The sequence below is a fragment of the Oryctolagus cuniculus genome, chromosome 7 (genome assembly GCF_051225735.1).
Source record: "Oryctolagus cuniculus isolate XC-2025 breed Fujian yellow rabbit chromosome 7, ASM5122573v1, whole genome shotgun sequence".
NCBI classification, from domain to species: Eukaryota; Metazoa; Chordata; class Mammalia; order Lagomorpha; family Leporidae; genus Oryctolagus; species Oryctolagus cuniculus.
In genome coordinates, this window is record NC_142873.1 from 102,678,123 (window position 1) to 102,699,195 (window position 21,073).

A 21,073-nucleotide genomic window follows, 5' to 3' on the forward strand; every position below is an offset into this window, starting at 1 on the left:
TAACAGAAGGGGCTTCATAATAATCTCGTGTGTTTTAAGGCCTTGTAAGTTATGAGGCCAAGACCTATCTATCTCTTCACATAGGGTGTATCTTAAGGGAGGTGTGAACTTCCTTGGGAAGGCACCCTGTTGACTTCCATTACCTAGCTGGCCTGGGAGGAGAGCTGGCCAGGTAAAGGCAGGTGGCATCTCTAACAGGAAATTTACAGCTCTGCCTGCGATGTCACTGACCCTACTTGGCCATCCCCTCAGCAGCGGTGGTCACTTTGAAAGCTGGGCTGAGTGAAGGGTTTTTCAGCTTAGGGTCAGCAAGGTCTGTGGCTCTTACCTGGGCGTCCTTCGACTCCAGGGCAATTCCATTTTCAGTGATCCAACTCTTGGCTGGCAGAGCTGCCAGGGCTCCTCATAAGCTAACTTCTGCTGAAGCCCAGGCTTACCACATCAAAAGCCACTGCAGTGGACTGGCCTGTTGGGTCTTTTTGAGGGCAGATCATGTACAGAGCAGCCCTTAATAGGCCTGCCACCTATCTTTACATTGCTTCTGATGCCTAGCTTTCTTTTCCTCCTGGTTTTGTTAAAGCAGACCAGAGGAGGCAAATGAAGGGGGTGCGTAAGTCCCATCTCTAATCTTTGTGGCTTAAACTAGAAGTCTGTAGTCACAGCTATGTTCTGATAGTGGCAGACAATGCCCATGTGGAAGGCTATGTCCTCACTTTAAAACTTTCCCTGTTTGGTCTGAAAGGGAGGTTTTGCCTGTTTACTGTGCCCATGGTGAAGGAAATCCAGCTGTGAAATTATAATTTAAGCTTTCATTTTGGCTATGCTATTACAGAAAAATGTTAGCCATCTCTTTTATAAGGTCTAAAGATTAAATTGTGCATCCTAGAGTCCTTCTGTACAGTCAGTTTCCTACCTCTAAGAGAATAGAGAAACCTCATGGATTCTTACGGTAATCACTTGATCAAAAAATAATTTGAGTTAATGTTAAATATTTCCCTTATTTTTTAATGGATTTATTTATTTAAAAGACAAAGTTGCAGAGAGAGAGGGAGAGAGAGAGAGAGATGTTCAATCCACTGGTTCAGTTCTCAAATGGCCACAATGGTGAGGGCTGGGCCATTCTAAAGCCAGAAGCCAGGAGCTTCATCTGGATCTCCCACATGGGTGGCAGAGACCTAAGTACTTAGGACATCTGCACTTATTTTCCTAGGTGCATTAGCAGAGAGCTGGATCGGAAGTAGCGCAGCCAGGACTGATCAGACACTTACATCAGATGCTGGCCGTCACAGATGGTGACGACTGTGCCCCTGTGCCAGCCCCTTCTCACTGTCCTATAATTTCCCTTTTTTATTCATGTTGCTGCTCTAATGTAGATATTCATTCTCTCCATTAGATTCTTGTAAAATCTCATGAAGGACCTTCTTGATTCATGTCTTGTCTGCTTTTAAGATATTCCATATATTGGTGATATATTAAACTTTAAAAACAAATTTATGAGCTTTTTTATTTAAAGACACCTTAAATTTCCCCCTGGCTTAGATAGTGAAATCCAAACTCCTTGCTACAGCATCGTTCTTGTATAACCTAGCCTATCTAACTTTGCCAGCCTTTTCCTTACCTTGCTATTTTAGATATACTCATACTCTGGAGGTTTCAGATGTGCCAGGCTATTTATATCCTTTTTTCATGTTGTTTCTACTTCCCAGAATGCCCTTTTAGAATTCTTGTACCCTGACACCTGAGGGCACCCACTTCCTTTTAATTCCTCCCTTAGCAGGCGACCATTATTTTCTTGGCCCACCAACTAAATCTGGAGTCATACATCTTCTAAAGCTGTATTTCTTTTTATGGCTTTCTCCTTCTGTTGGACTATGTGTCAGAGATGTGAGGTTCTTTTAGCTGCATTCTCTGGTACTAATACAACATCAGTGTATTCTACACTATAGATTGACAAATCCTTTTTATAAGGAAGAGATAGTAAATATTTTAGATATTTAGATATGTTTGTGAGTCAATAAAATCTCCATCACAGCTGCCTAACACTGCATTTACATAGATAATATGTAAGTAAATGAACAGGGTTATATTCTGATACCATTTTATTTATAAAAACAGGCAGTGAACTAGCTTTGACTTATTGCTTGTGGCTTGCTGATCTCTGTTCTAGACTCTCAGATGTTATTAAGTAGTTCAGCCTCTTGTGCATTAAATGACAACAGGAAAACCAACCAAACATCAGATGTACTGGAAATATAGTGCTAAAAGAGAAACCAGAGATTAAGGCTTATAGTCTATTAGTGATACTATTAGTGATATTAACAGTATTGATGAGATCACCAAAAGGATGGTAAAGTAGAGAATATGTCAGCCTTATGTGTCTGTGGTTTCTCATTCTTATATTGGGCCAGTTGAATATTGAAAGTATTCCCCCCAAAATTTTGTCTCCACTGAACATGTACCAATTTTTTTCTTGTGATTTTTGGTAAACAGTACAGTGTAACAACTGTGTACATAACATTTACCTATTGTATTGGATACTATAATCTAGAGATTAAAGTATATGGATGTAGATTATATAAAGTATATGTGTGTAGATTATATGTAATTACTATGCTGTTGTTTAGAAAGTTTATTTATTTACTTTTATTTTTTGAAAAGCATAATAGAGAGAGAGAGAATATCTTCCATCCACTGGTTTTCTCTGCAAATACCTGCAACATCTGGGGCCAAGACAGTAGTGCAGAACTCAAGGATCTGTCATATGGGTGACAGGGACTCAAGTACTTAAGCAATCACCTGCTGCCTCCTAAGGTGTGCGTAGCAGGAAGCTGAGCCGCAAGTAGAGGCTTGAACCCAGGCACTCCAATCTGGGATGTGAGTGTCCCAAGTAGCATTTCTAATGCCACTAAAATAGAGTATTTGAAATATAAAGCAGACTGGCACCACGGCTTACCAGGCTAATTCTCTGCCTTGTGGCACTGGCACACCGGGTTCTAGTCCCGGTCGGGGCGCCGGATTCTGTCCCGGTTGCCCCTTTTCCAGGCCAGCTCTCTGCTGTGGCCAGGGAGTGCAGTGGAGGATGGCCCAAGTACTTGGGCCCTGCACCCATGGGAGACCAGGATAAGTACCTGGCTCTTGCCATTGGATCAGCACGGTGCGCCAGCCGCAGCGCGCCGGCCTGCATTAACAGGAAGCTAGATTGGACACTGAGTTGGGACTTGAACCCAGACATTCTAGTAGGGAATGTAGACTTCCCAAGGACATCTTAACGGTTACACCAAATGCCTTTCCTTATTTTTTATTTTACAATTGGCTATATGGGGACTAGTGTTTCTTTCAGCAGGTAAGATGCCACTTGGATTACCTGCAGCCCATATTGGAGTTCCTGCTTCAAATCTTGGCCTCTTTGTTTCCAATCCAGCTTCCTGTTAATGTGCGCCTTGGGAAGCAGTGCTAGATAGTTCAGTACTTGTGTCCCTGTCACCCACATGGGAGACCTGAATTGAATTATAGACTCTTGGCTCTGGCTTGGTTCAGCTCTGGTTGTTATTGGCATTTGAAGAATGAACTACCAGCCGGCACCGCGGCTCACTAGGCTAATCCTCCGCCTTGCGGCGCCGGCACACCGGGTTCTAGTCCCGGTCAGGGCACCGGATTCTGTCCCGGTTGCCCCTCTTCCAGGCCAGCCCTCTGCTGTGGCCAGGGAATGCAGTGGAGGATGGCCCAGGTGCTTGGGCCCTGCACCCCATGGGAGACCAGGAAAAGCACCTGGCTCCTGGCTTCTGCCATTGGATCAGCGCGGTGCGCCGGCTGCAGCGCGGCGGCCATTGGAGGGTGAACCAACGGCAAAGGAAGACCTTTCTCTCTGTCTCTCTCTCTCACTGTCCACTCTGCCTGTCAAAAAAAAAAAAAAAAAAAAAAAAAAGAAAGAAATGTAAAGCAAATTTCTTTATAGACAACATGAGATAGGGAGTTCAGCTACTAAGCTAATATATAAAATTCTTCTTGACTCATAATACATTTGAAGTATAGTATTTAATAATTCTTTTCAAACCAACTAGATATTTTTATTTAAGGAAATTATGTCTGGAATACATTTTCACCTATTCTAGCCTTCGAAATGATGTCAAGATTTTTCATCCCTCATTTGTGAAGGTGGAAGGAATGATTCCAGCCTTGTCCCAAGTTATTGCTATTGTTTTTTTTTTTTTTTTAAGATTTATTTATTTACTTGAAAGTCAGAGTTATACAGAGAGAGAGAGGAGAGGCAGAGAGAAAGATCTTCCATCCAATGTTTCACTCCCCAGTTGGCCGCAATGGCGCTTCTTCCAGGTCTCTCACGCGGGTGCAGGGGCCCAAGGACTTGGGCCATCTTCTACTGCTTTCTCAGACCATAGCAGAGAGCTGGATTGGAAGTGGAGCAGCCAGGTCTTGAATTGGTGCTTATATGGGATGCCGGTGCTTCAGGCCAGGGCGTTAACCCCGCTGTGCTTCAACACCGTCCCCCCCCGCCCTTTTTTTTTTTTAGAGATTTTATTGTTTTCTATAGATGCAGTGATTCAGAAGAGGACAGTATCTAAGTGAAAGTTAAGTGGTAAAGAAAAGCAAATGGGCCTGTTGTGTATAAAGAGGTATGGGGAATAGCACTTTTAGCCATTGTAAACCCTGAGAACAGTTCTCATTCCCCAGAAAACTCACTAGTTTTTGCCTTTTTTCTCTGTTAAGGGAGTCTACATAGTAATTAGAATATCTTATGGGTATAGTAATTAGAATATCTTGGCCTGTTATGGACTAGAACCTCAACTATATATCTGGTCACTTACTCTCCTATACCAATCACCATTCCTTTTGTCCCTGAAGCAAGCACAAATCTTTCCTTTTTTTCTCATTTAAAAGGTTATTGATCAAATGTTATATACCAGTACTAAAGAATATGTGAAGGATAAAACTTGAAGCTCTGCTTATTATGTTTAGTTTCCATTTATTTAGTTTGTTTATATAGTTTAGATTGAGGATTGATATTTGTAGGTTCTTTTACTTTCTATAAGGAATATAAAAAATACCTCTTGCAATCTGCTATTCTTCTCTTCATCTCACTCTTTCTTCCTTCCTTTCACTTAGAATGTATCAGAATGAAAGGCTCAAATGATAGTAATGGGTTTTGAGATTAAAAAGAACTATGGGCCAGTGCTGTGACATAGCAGGTAACGCTGCTGCCTTCAGTGCCGGCATCCCATATGGACACTGGTTCGAGTCCTGTCTGCTCCACTTCTAATCCAGGTCTCTGCTATGGCCTGGGAAAGCAGTAGAAGAAGATGGCCCAAGCCCTTGGGCCCCTGTACCCACATGGGAGACCCAGAGGAAGCTGCTGGCTCCTGGCTTTGGATGGGCCCAGCTCCAGCCATTGTGGCCTTTTGGGGAATGAACCAGTGGATGAAAGATTCTCTCTCTCTCTCTCTCTCTCCTTTGCTCCCTCCCTCCCTCTGCCTCTCTGTAACTCTGCCTTTCAGATAAAAAAATCTTAAAAAAAAAAACTAAAGTAAGATTTAAAAGCAAAGCACATTATGTGCATTTTGTTCTCAGTCTGTTAACTTAATTCATAAATAATTTAAAAAATTTGTTTTATAGACTTTATTGTTTTAGTTCTAGACTTTATGAGTAATCTAGTTCTATGTCCATTACATATTTCTAACAGTATTAGAGTACTATGCTTTGTGTGCCTTGCTCCTAAAAACTGATAATTAGACATTATAACTTATTAGAGAAGATATAAGATAGTTGAGACTTACACATCTAATTGTTTTTTCAGAATAAGTAGAACTATTTAGAAACTGTCCTTTTTGTCTTCTGAAATGTATATTTTTAATTGTTGATATTTTTATATGTAACATTAGTAACTTTTGAAAAAAAAACTTAGATTTTTATATTTATCTTTGGCCTTTATTCCAGGAATCAGAAATGGAAACAGAAGAAGAGGTTGACATTTTAATGAGCAGCGATATTTACTCTGCAACTTTATCAACCAAATCAATTTCTTTCACGCGTGCCCAAACTGGATGGCTTTTTCGGGAAGATAAAACAGTATGTGTAAATCTAGATATTTAAACTTTTAAAATTAATATTACTTAGGTAATGTGATAATATTACTAAGTAATGTGATAGAAATGCAGGAAGAAGTAGCTTACTGAATTGTCTTCAAGTAGTTTATTTTCATTACCTTGAACCCAGATAGGTAATTACAATGGTTGGTTACAAAGTCAAAATATATCTTGGAAGAGCCAAGAGATCAAAGTTTAGCTTATTTGAATTCCATGCTGGGAAGTATTCCTGTTGTAAGCTCCCTTATTATTACTCAGGAAATAATATTTCCACTGGATTGCATTCTATTTCTAATGCTTCATTCCATTAGAAGGCCACATAGAGTGTTACAGTTGAATTTGTTTTGCTGGGTCTTTTTTTTTTTTTACCCACTTTAACATCTCTTAATAATTTACATACTCTACCTGTTTCTCAGTATTCTATCAATATTACTTAAATCAAATAAGCTTACATTTGTACAACACTGCCATGTATGAATTCTTTCCATAATTCCCATTGCATCTGTCAGCAGGAAGTTGTCTATTAAATATAGTCAGAAAATGTTGAAGAGGTGTATGAAGTAACATTTTTATAAAACTTAAATTCAAGAATGAGTAACCACATCAAGATTTACTGTGTTTGGGCCAGCGCTGTGGCGTAGTAGGTCAAACATCTTCCTGTGGTGCTGGCATCCTATATGGGTGCCAGTTCAAATCCCAGCTGTTCCACTTCAAATCCAGCTCCCTGCTGATGGTCTGGTAAAACAGTAGAAGATGGCCCAAGTCCTTGTGCCCTTGCACCTGTATGGGAGACCCAGAAGAAGCTCCTGGCTTTAGATTGGCCCAGCTCCAGCCATTATGGCCATTTAGGAAGTGAACCAGCAGATGGAAGACCTTTCTCTCTTTCTCTTCCTCTCTCTGTCTGTAACTGTGCCTCTCAAGTAAATAATTAAATCTTAAAGAAAAAAAAAAGATTTACTGCATCGAGGGAGAAGGCAAGGGTGAAGGAGAAGGAGAAAGAAGATAGGGAGGGAGAAATGGATTTCTTTTAAAGAACTGGCTCATAAGATTGTAGGAACTGGCAAGTCTGATATCTGTAGATCAGTGCAGCAGGATTCAAATTAACTGAAGAGCTGATATTGTAGTCTTGAGTCAGAAGTATGCAGGCCAGAAACTGAGGCAGGGTTTCTATGTTGCATGGTAGATGCATAAATTGCAATTTCTTCTGAAAATATTAGTCTTTGTTCCAAAGGTCTTTGACTGATTGGATGAGGTCCACCTATGTTATGGTGGGTAGTACATGCTTTATTCAGTCTACTGATGATCATTAATCTCATTAGAAAAATACCTGCACAGCAACATCGTGACCAACTATCTGTTACCACAGCCTACCCAAGCTTACATATAAGTAAGCATCATACAACTTTATACATAAAGCTAAAAGTCCCACTTGACCACTACCCACAATACCAGAGCCCTGTCTGCTTAACTGTGTCCTTCAGACATATTGTATGTCCTTCAGACCTTTTTTAACTGTCATAACATAAATACATACGCCCATAGTAATAAATAGCTTTTTGTTACTGATGTTTGCTTTATATAGAGTGTCATATTTTATCTATTATTTTGTAAGTTGGGTTTTTCAGTCTTTAGTGTGTCTTAGAAACCTTTTCTTACCAGTATTTACAGTGCTTCTTCATTCTTCTTAGCAACTGCATAGTATAACATACTATGAATATACTGAAACTTAATAACCCATTCTTATTTTTGGATATTTAGATGAATGGACACATTTGTATCCATTTTTGTGGAATTATAAATGTTATTGTATTTACCATCCTTTTACATCTTTTTGCATTGTCTATTATAAGTAGCAAAAGATGGAATGGTTGAATTATGGGGAGTAAACTTAAATTTTTTAATTGCTATGATAATTTATATTTTTTAGCCTTTAAAATGTGATAATAAATAATTTACATTTAATAAATGCTTTCTGATTGTAATTTCAAAAGCTGATAATTACCATATGAATATTTCTCAGCCACAGATAATCTGTGACTATAAGATCTAGACTGAGGCCAGCGCTGCGGCTCAACAGGCTAATCCTTCACCTGCGGCACCAGTACACCGGGTTCTAGTCCCAGTCAGGACACCGGATTCTGTCCCGGTTGCCCCTCTTCCAGGCCAGCTCTCTGCTGTGGCCCAGGAGTGCAGTGGAGGATGACCCAAGTCCTTGGGCCCTGCACCCGCATGGGAGACCAGGAGAAGCACTTGGCTCCTGGCTTCGGATCAGTGCCGTGCGCCGGCCGCAGTGTGCCAGCCACAGCGGCTATTGGAGGGTGAACCAACAGAAAAGGAAGACCTTTCTCTCTGTCTCTCTCTCTCTCTCTCACTGTCCACTCTGCCTGTCAAAAAAAAAAAAAAGATCTAGACTGATCAGTTTTTTTCTGTAAGTGTATTGGCAACAAATGGCATTATAGGATTCCAGGTTGTGAGATCCTACCTCGTAACCCATTTGTTGACTTTGAAGTCTTAATTGTTTGTACTCTATTCTTCTGGACAGCATTAGACGGATCACTTCAAGAGAAGATAAAAATTGAAACTGCTTATTCATCTAGTGCTACTGCTAAGCAGCTCAAAGCTCTTGAACAGCGTCTAGGTGATCTTCTTAAATCTTTGACAGGTAAGGAGGGAGTCAGTAATGCTTATGGTTCCCATTTTGTAGGTAGAAACCACCAGTATAGAATGTTTCACTTTCTGGTGATTGGAAAGGAGGCTGCCTGAAATAAGGTAGACCTGGCAATAACCTGAACACGTACTTTTGGAATGCTAGAAAACAGTAGTAAGGTCGACCAGTGATTTGCATGCAGGTAGAAATGGGAAGCTTGTTTTTAATAATTTAGGTTTTATTTATTTATTGAAGCAAAGTATTTTCAGCTATGACCACCTATTGGTCTGACAAAAGTGAAGGTTAATGTAACTTCATTGAAAGGAGTAACTGTTTTTCTGCTGTCCTTATGCCACTAGGGTTTCCCATCTCCAACCCATGATTTAACACTTAATTGTATTGGTGAGCAAGGCTACTCTGTTATTCTTTCTGCTTCACTGAAAGCAGCAATCAGCTGTAACTTGGAATTTGGTCCTGTTAGAGAATAGAGGATTATAACAGGTCATTAATTGTAGTTGTACTAGAGATTCTTCGTGTCTTAGACTATGTATTTCCTTTTATTCCACTTTTTTCTATCTATAAAATGGGAACAGTGTTATCCCTGACCCCTCCTTGTTACTCATGATATTTATCTGTTGGTTTAATAAAATTTTCAGATAGCTTTGTGCTACTTGGGAGTAGATCTAAAGGAATATTTCATGGCATTTTTATTTGGACTTGACTGCCATACGTTTTCGTGTGTTGTACATTTTCCTTTAGTAATTCAAAATGCATAATTTTATGAAGTTTTACCTTAACAGAATATATAAGATAGTTTGTTAATTTGCATATTTATCACCTTCATGTTTATTGAAATATATTAACTTGAAACATTTTTTTTAATCTAAGGCAAATTTACTTTAAATTTTATTATTTTGAAAAATTTGATTTTGTTTTAGGAAAGAGTGGGAAAATTTTTGGCAGACTTTTACCTGGTGAATGGACTTGTTTTAGAATCAAGGAAAAGAAGAGAACATCTCAGTGAAGAGGATATTCTTCGAAATAAGGCCATCATGGAGAGTTTGAGTAAAGGTGGAAACATAATGGAACAGAATTTTGAGGTATAGTTTTTACTTCTCCTAACAGTTTTTTCAGGGAAGAAGGAATGGACGTTATTCCTGACATTCAGTAAGTTTATATAAATGTACTCACAGGTTTTATTTACCATGTATTGCCTTTCATTTTTGTGACTCTCCACTTGGTTTTGAAGACTTCATTAATAAATGGATTAAAGTCATTTTATATGCATGAAATCCAATGTTAATTTTAATCCATCTCCCTGTGCCGTGTATTCTTCCTGCTGCACCAACCGTGATCTGCTGCTGTGAGGGATCCAGCTAATGATCCACTTACTTTATGAAGTCATCTCTAGCCTGTACTCCAGTTTTTTATTCATCATGTGTGTATTGCTAGTATGTTAGGCAAAAATTGTGTGATAGTAAGGAAAGGGGAGAGAAAATTAGGAAAATAAAGATACGTGAGACCCGGAAACTGCTCCTACTATCTAATTTGCTAATAGGATGAATCGGATGGATTCTTAAATTTATGTTTTTATTCTGGTAATTTTAGATTTATAAAAAAGTGCTACAATAGTACAGAGAATTCCTAGATACCCTTCATCAAGATCCCTCAAATGTTAACATTTTACTCCATTTACATTTGGATAGCACTCCTTAGTAGAATGTGAAATCAGTGTAGTGGGCTGAGGCTGTCTTTTTCTTTTTAATTTATAGCAAAATAAAAATGATAGAGAAGAAAACAGCACATTACACATAATAAAGGCATTACTACTTCATGTAACAAGGGTGTGTGTATTCTATAAATATGGATAAATGGAGTGGCAGATTGTAGGTTAAACTGTGAGTCTAGGTCAGAAAAAGATTAAAGGGTACTAAAAGGATAACCTCCTTTTAGTTTAATCATTATATTGTGCCAGACTATAAGTTTTAGAGATGAACAAACTTTCTAGACTAATATGTCAGATTCCAACTAATTCATGGTAAAACTATGTGTGCTGGAAGGTTTCAGACAGTTTATGTATTAAATGAGTCAGTCATAATTTAGTTAAGTTAAACTTGTGATCATGCCCGTTTAGTGTGGTACCACCCCTTTCCTGCCAGATTCTATTTATATTCTCTGTTTTTCTTCTAGCCATGGGATAGAACCTTACTAGACTTCATTTTCCAGAAACTTCCTTATATTTACTGATCTTTTACTCGGTGGGAGATGGAGGCCATGATGTGCTCAGGAAATAGCAATGGAGATAAATTGATAGAGGGTGTGGGAAGCAAACCGGACTAGACTGAGTTACTGGAATTAAGACTTATTCTATGCATCTGCTCTCCCACAATATGGCGCTGGGAGAGAAGTAAACAGCTTCCGCACAGCTGCCTCCAGTTCAACTAATAAACTGTAGGACTTGCTATTGATTGGAGGAGAGCAGCGTACTCGGCGTGTGGGCAGCTGAGTTAGGATTGGCGGAGGAGGACTATAAAGGAGGAGAGAGACGGCATGCACCAGGAACATCTATGGGGAACATCTAGCTGAAGGAACACCCGTGCAGCCCCCGAGAAGAGCCGGCCGGCGGTGTGCCGCTCCCCTGCGGAAGTGGGGAATGTGGCCAGGGGGAACTGCCCTTCCACGGAGGTGGAAGGGATAGTAGCCAACCCGGGAAGAACCAGCAGCAAACCCGGGGAGGGCCAAGCAGACGAAAGAACAGCGCAGGGTCCTGTGTCGTTCCTCCACGAAGAGGGGGAGCGACATAATGGTGCCGTGACTCGGATAAGGAAACTTAGGAGGGAAGAAATGACTCGGATAGGAAACCTAGGACGGATAGGAAACCTAGAACGGATAGCAAACTTAGGAGGGAAGAAACGGGAAGAACTGGGAAAATACCGGAGAGAGAGACTAGCAAACAGCCTAGGGAAAAGCCGGACGAAAAGGGTGCCGGAAGAAGCTATTGAAAGCCTAGGCATAGACTCAGATACGGACTACGGGGGGAAGCTGGGAGAAATCTCTAAGGTCGAAAGCGAAAGTGAAAGCTAGAACAAACAGACTCGGACGCGGACTGTGGGGAGAGGCCAGGAGAAATGAGGGAGGAATATCGTTGGAGGAAAGTTTGGGGAAACATACCGGGTAGAGAAAAATGTTAGGGAAATTGAAGCCGTGGGGGGCAGGCCAAGGCGGACACGAAAGCCACTTTGGGGTTCTCAAGTTAGCCCGGGAATAGGGGGCGAAAAGTTGAAACCAGAAGCTGAAACGTAAGCCAGATTGGGATCCGTCTGATTAGCCCGGGGAGCAAAGGACGGGAAGCCAAACCGTGGGGCGGAGACGTATGCTGGGTTGAATTCGCCAGGCTAGCCCGGGGATCTTAGATTGAATGCTAGTGGCGGACACGTAAGCTACGCTGTGTTACTCGCGGAAGCCGCCGCGTGCAGAGAGAGCACGGGGCGTGAATAGATAGGGAGCGGGGCTGGCGCGAGGCCGTGGTGCAGACGCGAAGGCGTGGAGACCGCGGAGCGCGCGAAGCCAAGCCGCGCAAAGCCGGGAAGCTGCGCAGATGAAAGAGGCGCGGGCTGAAGCGGCTCAGCCGGGAAGCCGCCGAGAAGTAGCCTCGGGGCGGGCAGCGGGAAGCTGCGGGGATAAGAGAAACAGAAGTTTGGAAGTGGAGTGAGAGAAATGGGAATGTTGGCAGACAGAAGTAAAATGGGAGAAATAGGAATGCCCGGAGATAGAGAAATAGAGAAATAGAAAGGCCTCCCTACAATACAACAATTAGAAGGCTTGGATTCGGTCTGCCCGATTAGTGAGGCGATGAGCACCTGGGCGGCTAGCAGCTTATGCGCCGCAGGTCACCGAAGACAGGCACGGATTAACATCAGTAAGGCCTCCCCACAAAAAGGCAATGAGAAGGCTTGGATTCGGTTTGCCTGATAGGGCTTGTAAGCCCCTGCAGGCTCGACCAGAGCATGCGCTGCAGGGCACCGAACACAGGCACGCATCAGCGCCTAAAAACCTCCTCACAACATGGCGAAGAGAGGACCCGGATTCGGTTTGCCTGATTGATAGGACTTGTAAGAGCCTGTGGCAACTCTAGCAAGTAGAGCAGAGTGTGTGCCGCGGGACACCGAAGACAGGCGCGTATCAACGCCAAAAATAAAAAGAAAGGGGGATCTGTGGGGAGCAAACCGGACTAGACTGAGTTACTGGAATTAAGACTTATTCTATGTATCTGCTCTCCCACAATATGGCGCTGGGAGAGAAGTAAACAGCTTCCGCACAGCTGCCTCCAGTTCAACTAATAAACTGTAGGACTTGCTATTGATTGGAGGAGAGCAGCGTACTCGGCGTGTGGGCAGCCGAGTTGGGATTGGCGGAGGAGGACTATAAAGGAGGAGAGAGACGGCATGCACCAGGAACATCTATGGGGAACATCTAGCTGAAGGAACACCCGTGCAGCCCCCGAGAAGAGCCGGCCGGCGGTGTGCCGCTCCCCTGCGGAAGTGGGGAATGTGGCCAGGGGGAACTGCCCTTCCACGGAGATGGAAGGGATAGTAGCCAACCCGGGAAGAACCAGCAGCAAACCCGGGGAGGGCCGAGCAGACGAAAGAACAGCGCAGGGTCCTGTGTCGTTCCTCCACGAAGAGGGGGAGCGACAGAGGGAACGCTGAGCTCAGTCTTTTGACAAAGTTACCTTTTCCTATTTTTGATCTAATAAAAGGCCATCTCTTTGCACTTGTGTTGTGACTTCAATTTTATTAGAGTTCTTTTGTTTTTCTTAAGATTTATTATTTGCTTGAAAGGCAGAGTTACACAGAGAGAGGAAGAGAGAGAGAGCAAGAGAGCGTGCACTTTCATCTGCTGGTTCACTCTCCAAATGGCTACAACTTCTGGGGCAGGGCCAGGCCAAAGCCAGGAGTCAGGAGTTCCTTTTAAAAACTAATTTTTGTTGTGGTTGTGATTATTGATACCTTTGTTTATTGTGGCAGCAAACCTTTTTGTGATAAGTACATGAAAACAAGATGTTACTGCTGCTCCTCCGCACGCGGAGGAGCCGCACCGGACCGGGCGCTTGTTGTTCCCCTTTTTTACAAGTCCTTTCTATAGTAAAGTAAGAATAAGTAAACAGCAAACTCCCAAAGCAAGAATGAGTAGAGAGAAATGAGAAAGAACGAAGTAACGAACTTCCCCGCGAACTCTCCAACGCACTCTCCAACCAACCCACACCACTATGCCGTCTCTCTCCTCCTATATAGTCCTCCTCCGCCAATCCCAACTCGGCTGCCCACACGCCGAGCACGCCGCTCTCCTCCAATCAGGAGCAGCTCCTGCAGCTTGTCAAGTTGGTGAGAGGCAGCTGGGTAGAAGCTGTTTACTCCTCTCCCAGCGCCATATTGTGGGAGAGCAGATGCATAGAATAAGTCTTAATTCCAGTAACAGTCTAGTCCGAGTTGCTCCCCACAGTTACAAAATAGCATTTTATGGACTATTTGCCAGATGATTTTGGTGGTCTGATTTATGCATATTGAAACTTAGCAATAGACAACTTGATTGACCCAAGAGCAGAAACAGTAACTGGATTTACTTGGATTGTTAAAAGGATCTCTAGCATTTTAAACAGCTATAGTTTTGCAAATTGAAATTAAATAGGTTAATGCCAAGTAGTTATATAAACAGAAAAACTAATATGAATTAAATAATTTATTTTTGAACTTCTAATCAGAAGTTAAAGGAACTGCTCCTGTGTGAAACATCCCTTAAGCTTTATAATTTCTAACAGATATTTAACTTCAATTTGTGGATATCCTCAAAAGACAACTTGGTTGGATTTTGATTAGGATTGTGTTGAATCTATAGATAAATCAATTTCTACTAAAAGCCTGCTTGGATTTTTTAAGATAAACTTTATATTTCGAGATAATTGTGAATTCATATGTAGTTATAAGAAATAATAGAGACATTGATTCTATGTGTGCCTCACTCAGATTTTCCCAATGGCAACATTTAGTAAAACTGTAGTACAAGATCACAACTAGGGTATTAGCATTTCTGTCAAGACACAGAACATTTTGGTAATCACAGGATTCCTCATGTTTTTCTTTTTTTAAAAAAGATTTATTTGAAAATCAGAGTTACAAAGAGAGGGGAGAGGCAGAGAGAGAGAGAGAGAGAGAGAAAGAGAGGGGTCTTCCATCCAATGGTCACTCCTCAATTGGCCGCAATGGCCAGAACTATGCTGATCCGAAGCCAGGAGCTAGGAGCTTCATCCTGGTCTCCCACGTGGGTGCAGGAGCCCAAGGACTTGGCCATCTTCTGCTGCTTTCTCAGGCCATAGCAGAGAGCTGGATTGGAAGTAGAGCAGCCAGGTCTTGAACCGGCGCCCATATGGGATGCCGGCACTGCAGGCCAGGGCATTAACCTGCTGTACCATGGCACTAGCCCCACATACTGCCCTTCCACCCTCTCTGTTCCTTATACCTGGCAACCATTCATCTCTTCCCCCATTATTTTAAATGCTGTTATTTTAATCAATGATACTATGTAAATAGAATCATATAGTATGTAACGTTTTCTTTCTTTTCTTTCCTTTTCTTTCTTTTCTTTTTTCTTTTTTTTTTTGGACAGGCAGAGTTAGTGAGAGAGAGGTTGGTTCACCCCCTAAATGGCTGCTAAGGCCTGCACTGCACCCATCCAAAGCCAGGAGCCAGGTGCTTCCTCCTGGTCTCCCATGCAGGTGCAGGGCCCAAGCACTCGGGCCATCCTCCACTGCCTTCCCGGGCCACAGCAGAGAGCTGGACTGGAAGAGGAGCAACCGGGACAGAATTCGGCGCTCCAACCGGGACTAGAACCCGGTGTGCCTGCGCCGTAGGCGGAGGATTAGCCTAGTGAGCCGCGGAGCCAGCCAGTATGTAACCTTTTGAAATTGGCTTCCATCACATATAAACATACTCAGCATAGTTCCTTGCTGATTCATCCAAGTTGTGTGTATCAATAGTTTGTTCCTGAGTGGTGTTTGTTGAGTAGTATTCTGTGGTACTAATATGAAACCAAGCCCCCAGCCCTATGCCTTTGATGTAGAATTTGTCAGGCCTTGATCTTTCTCCTTAGCTTGAAGTTTCTTCCTTTGTCTTCCCTGTGGTGATTACAAGTGAGTTCCTTATTAAAGATTCACTCACTAAATTAAGGAAGTGGTACAAAGGTCAAGCTAGCCCCGCAGGACTCTGGATTACAAGACTCAAATTCATTTATCATCTCTGTGGCTAACATCCTACCACTAGGCTCTATTTTGAGGTGTTTTGCAGGAACTTCAAGCTCTGACTAAACAAAGTAATAGCCAGTCTACCTGTAGATCCCAGATGGGCGGGAGCCTACTTTGCCATCACAGCATCTTGAGAAGATCATGCCAGTTTCCTGTTGCTGACCAATCCAAGGAAGATCACAAGCACTGTGGACTAACCAAAGGCTGATGGACTAACACATGAGCTGGTCACACACTGCTCAACCCCTAATTTAATCTATAAAGTTTACCACCCTTCATCTCTTGGGGAGTCCAGGAATTGAGTGATAATTGCCTGACTCCTTACTGTGTGCATTGCAAATAAACTTTCTTCTGACACCCCATGTCAGTAACTGGCTTGGTGTGCATCAGGCGAGTGGACCCAGTTTTGGTGTCCATGGCAATTCCTCCATCCATTTTGTGGGTGTTCTCTAACAGATGCACACAGTTTGCTCAACCATTCACCCGGTGAAGAATATCTCTGTTTTCAGTTTGGAGCCATTATGAATTAAACTGGCATAAATATTCATGTATAGTTTCTTTTTTGTGAACCTAAGTCTTAATTTCTCTGGAATAAATGTTGAATAATGCAGTTGTTATTTTATTTTATTATAAACATTTATTTATTTATTTATTTGGAAGGCAGAGTTATAGAGAGGCAGAGGCAGAGAGAGGGAAGGAGGGAGAGGGAGAGGGAGAAGAAGAGGGAGAGAGAGACAGAGAGAGTGAGAGAGAGAGAGAGAGAGAGAGAGAGAGAATGTCTTTCCTTTGCTAGTTCACTCCCCAAATGGCCAGAGCTGGGCTGATCTGAAGCCAGGAGTCAGGAACTTCTTCCAGGTTGCCCAGGCAGGTACAGGGTCCCAAGGACTTGGGTCATCTGCTGCTGCTTTCCCAGGCCATAGAAGAGAGCTGGAATGGAAGTAGAGCAGCAGGACTCCAACTGGTGCCCATATGGGATGCTGGCACTGCAGGTGGTGGCTTTACCCACTATACCACAGTGCCAGCCCCGCAGTTGTTATTTTATATGTAGTTGACTGTTTGCTTTTAGAAGAAAGCATCAGGCTAGTGTTGTGGTGTAATGGGGTAAACCTCCGCTTGTGGGGCCAGCATTGCATATGGGCATCGGTTTATGTCCTGGCTGCTCCTCTTTCTATCTGGCTCTCTGTTACGGCCTCCTGTGAGGTACAAGAGACCCGGATCGGCTTAGCTCCTGCAGTTGTGGCCATTTGGGGAGTGAACCAGCAAATGGAAGATCTCTCTCTCTCTCTCTGTCTCTCCCTTTTTCTGACTGTAACTCTTCCTCTCAAATAAATAAATAAGAATTTTTTTCAAAAAGAAAGAATGCATCAAAATGTTTTCCATTCTACATTGCCACCAGCAGTGTTTCAAGACCCAATTTTTCTGCATCCTTCCTAGCTGTTGGCATTATCAACATTCTTTCTTTCTTCCTCTCCCTCCCTCCCCACCCTTTCTCTCTCTCTCTCTCTTGAAGATTTTATTTATTTACTTGAGAGGTAGAGTTACAGACAATGAGAAGGAGAAACAGAGAGAAAGGTCTTCCATCCGCTGGTTCACTCCCCAAATGCCCACAACAGCTGGAGCTGTGCAGATCCAAAGCCAGGAGCCAGGAGCTTCCTCCTGGTCTCCCATGTGGGTGCAGGGGCCCAAGGACTTGGGCCATCTTCTGTTGCTTTCCCAGGCCATGGCAGAGAGCTGGATCAGAAGAGGAGCATCTGGGACTCGAACCGGCGCCTATATGGGATGTTGGCTCCACAGACAGAGGATTAACCTACTGTGCCACTGCGCTGGCTCTTTCTCTCTTTTGAAAGACTTATTTATTTTATTTGAAAGGCAGTGGCTGGAGGGGCTGACGCCGTGGCTCACTTGGTTAATCCTCTGCCTGCAGCGCTGGCATCCCATATGGGCCCGGGTTCTAGTCCCGGTTGCTCCTGTTCCAGTCCAGCTCTCTGCTTTGGCCCAGGAGGGCAGTGGAGAATGGCCCATGTACTTGGGTGCCTGCACCTGCATGAGAGACCAGGAAGAAGCACCTGGCTCCTGGCTTCGGATTGGCGCAGCTCCAGCCGTACCGGCCATTTGGGGAGTGAACCAATGGAAGGAAGACCTTTCTTTCTGTCTCTCTGTCTCTCTCTATCACTGTCTGTAATTCTACCTGTCAAAATAAATAAATTAAAAAAAAAAAAAAAGGAAAGAAAGGCAGAGGCGGGTAACAGACAGATCCTCCACCTGCTGGTTTACTCCCCAAATACCCACAACAGCTGAGGCTGGGCAGGCCAAAACCAGGAAGCTAGAACTCCATCCGGGTCTCCCACATGAGTGGCAGGAATGCAAGTACTTGGCCATCATTTGCTGCCTTCTCAGGTACATTAAATGGGAGCTGGATTGGAAGCAGAGCAACTGGGCTGGAACCAGTACTCCAATATAGGATGCAGGTGTACCAACTGGTGGCCTAAGTCTTCTCTTACCCATTATTATACTATTTCATTGTGATTTTAATTTTCCTAATAGCTAATGTTTGTCTTTCCTGTGCTTTTTTGTCATATTTCTCAGATTTCCTCCCGTTTTGTAGCTGTTATTTCATTGTCTCATACATGTTTTTCACAGATGAAACTCCTGTATTAGTCAGCTTTTCATTGCTTTAACTAAAATACTTGAGATGAGCTTCTTTGGAAAGGAAAGATTTATTTCAGCTCACAGTTTGAAGTTTCAGAATCAAGTGGCCATGTCATCTGGCATCTGATGGAGGCTTGCTAATGGCAGGTGTGGAGGCAGGATCACGTCATGAGGCAGGAGGCAGAGAGAGAGCCCAGGCTGAACTTGAACTTAAACAATCAAAGCTATTCCAAGAACCACCCTTCTAGGGCACACCCCCCATGATCCAAAGACCTCTCATCAGCCCCACCTCAACCATTAATGTTAAGACATTGGAGTTTAAGCAGCTACCTTAGTTTTGGGAACACAAATTCTACTTGATTCATAATAGGTCCAATTTATCATTCTTTTCTGTGTACTGTGTCAAGTCTAAGAACTCTTCACCTTGGAGCTGACTCTGTGGCACAGAGGGTAAAGCCACTGCCTGCAGTGCTGACATCCCATACAGGCACAGGTTTGAGTCCTGGCTGCTCCACTTCCGATCCAGCTCTCTGCTATGGCCCAGGAAAGCAGTAGAAGATGGAGCAAGTCCTTGGGCCCCTGCACCCACGTGGGAGATCTGGAAGAAGCTCCTGGCTCCTGGCTTCGGATTTGCCCAGTTCCGACCATTGTGGCCATTTGGGCAGTGAACCGGTAGATGCAAGACCTATCTCTGCTTTTCTGAAATCCTGCTTTTCAAATAAATATTTAAAAAACAAAACAAAACAAAACAACAACAACAAAAAAAACCTCTTCACCTAGCTTCAGGACCCTACAATTTTTTCCAATGGCTTTTCTAAGTTTTATATCATTTTTTAAAAAGATTTATTTATTTATTTGAAAGGCAGAGTTATAGAGAGAGAGGGAGAGACAGAGAGAGAGATCTTCCACTGCTGGTTCATTCCCCACATGTCCAAAAAGGGTGGAGCTGGGCTGATCTGAAGCCAGAAGCCAGAAGCTTCTTCTGGGTCTACCACATGAGTACTGGGACCAAGGACTTAGGCCATCTTCTTCTGCTTTCCCAGATGCATTAGCAGGGAGCTGGATTGGAAGTGCAGTAGCTGGGATTTGAATTGGTGCCCATATGGGATGCCGACACTGCAGGTGGTGGCTTTACTGGCTACACTACAGCACCACCAGCCCCAGGTTTTTTTGTTTGTTTGTTTGTTTTTGTTGTTGTTGTTTTTAAAGATTTATTATTTGAAAGGTAGAGGAAGAGAGAGAAAGAGAGGTCTTCCCTCTGCTGGTTCATTCCCCAGATGGTTGTAATGTCCAGAGCTGGGTCTATCCAAAGCCAGGAGGCAGGAGCCACATGAGTGCAGGGGCCCAAGCACTTGGGCTATCTTCTACTGCTTTCCCAAGCCTTAGAAGGAAACTGTATCCAAAGTAGAGCAACAGGACTTGAACTGGCACCCACAGCCAGCACCGCAGGTGGCGGCTTTACCCAGCACACCACAGGGCTGGCCCCACATGAAATATTTTTTAAAAGGTTTGTTTGGAAGGCAGTGACAGACAAAGAGGGAGAGACAGAGAGAGATCTTCCATCCACTGGTATACTTCTGAGATGGCCAGAACAGCCAGGGCTGGGCTATGCAGAAGCCAGTAGCCAGAACTCCATCCTGGTCTCCCACATGGGTGGCAGGAACCCAAGTACTTGGGCCATCATCTGCTGCCTTTCCTAGCACATTATCAAGAAGCTGAACTGGGAGCAGAGGAGCTAGGACTCAAAATAGCACTATGATATTGGATGCCAGTGTCCCAAAAGGCAGCTTAAACCACTGTGCAACAATGCCCACCCCATTACATGAACCATTTTGAGTCAATTTTTGTAGAATATGTGAGTTTTAAACAAGATTTTCTTTTTTTATAAAGATTTTTTAAAGTTTTATATTTTACTATTTTTTAAAGATTTATTTATTTATTTGAAAGTCAGAGTTAACACACAGAGGGAAGGAGAAGCAAAGAGAGAGGTCTTCCATCCACTGGTTTACTCCCCAATTGGCCGCAACAGCTGGAGCTGCACTGATCCAAAGCCAGGAGCCAGGAGTTTCTTCCTGGTCTTCCACATGGGTGCAGGGGCCCAAGGACTTGGGCCATCTTCTGCTGCTTTCCCAGGCCATAGCAGAGAGCTAGATCGGAAGTGGAGCAGCCAAAACTAGAACTGGTGCCCATATGGGATGCCGGCACTACAGGTGGCGGCTTTACCCATTATGTCACAGTGCCGGCCCCAAATCAGGATTTTATTTTTGCATTGGATGCCCAGTTGCTGCAACATCATTGTTTGAGGCTGTCTTTCCTTCATTGTATTACCTGCTAGGATTTTGAGGTGGTGTTGAATATGTAGGTAAGTTGGGAAGAATTGAG

The 21,073-nt window shown here is 43.2% G+C and overlaps 1 protein-coding gene across 7 annotated transcripts in view; it reads left to right on the top strand.

The window, feature by feature from the left end:
- The window catches only part of ANKRD13C (ankyrin repeat domain 13C), a 132,245-nt gene that overhangs the window by 75,042 nt on the left and 36,130 nt on the right, over nt 1–21,073 (top strand). For 3 of the 7 annotated variants that reach the window (XM_002715925.6, XM_008265068.5, XM_070078280.2), the window contains 2 exons: nt 5,950–6,081; nt 9,684–9,845. In XM_002715925.6, coding sequence (XP_002715971.2) covers nt 5,950–6,081; nt 9,684–9,845 — 294 coding nt within the window. Of the gene's footprint in view, nt 1–5,949; nt 6,082–8,640; nt 8,761–9,683; nt 9,846–21,073 lie in introns of all 7 variants that reach the window. The other 4 variants (XR_016237282.1, XR_016237283.1, XM_070078281.2 and 1 more) reach the window with 2 other exon arrangements.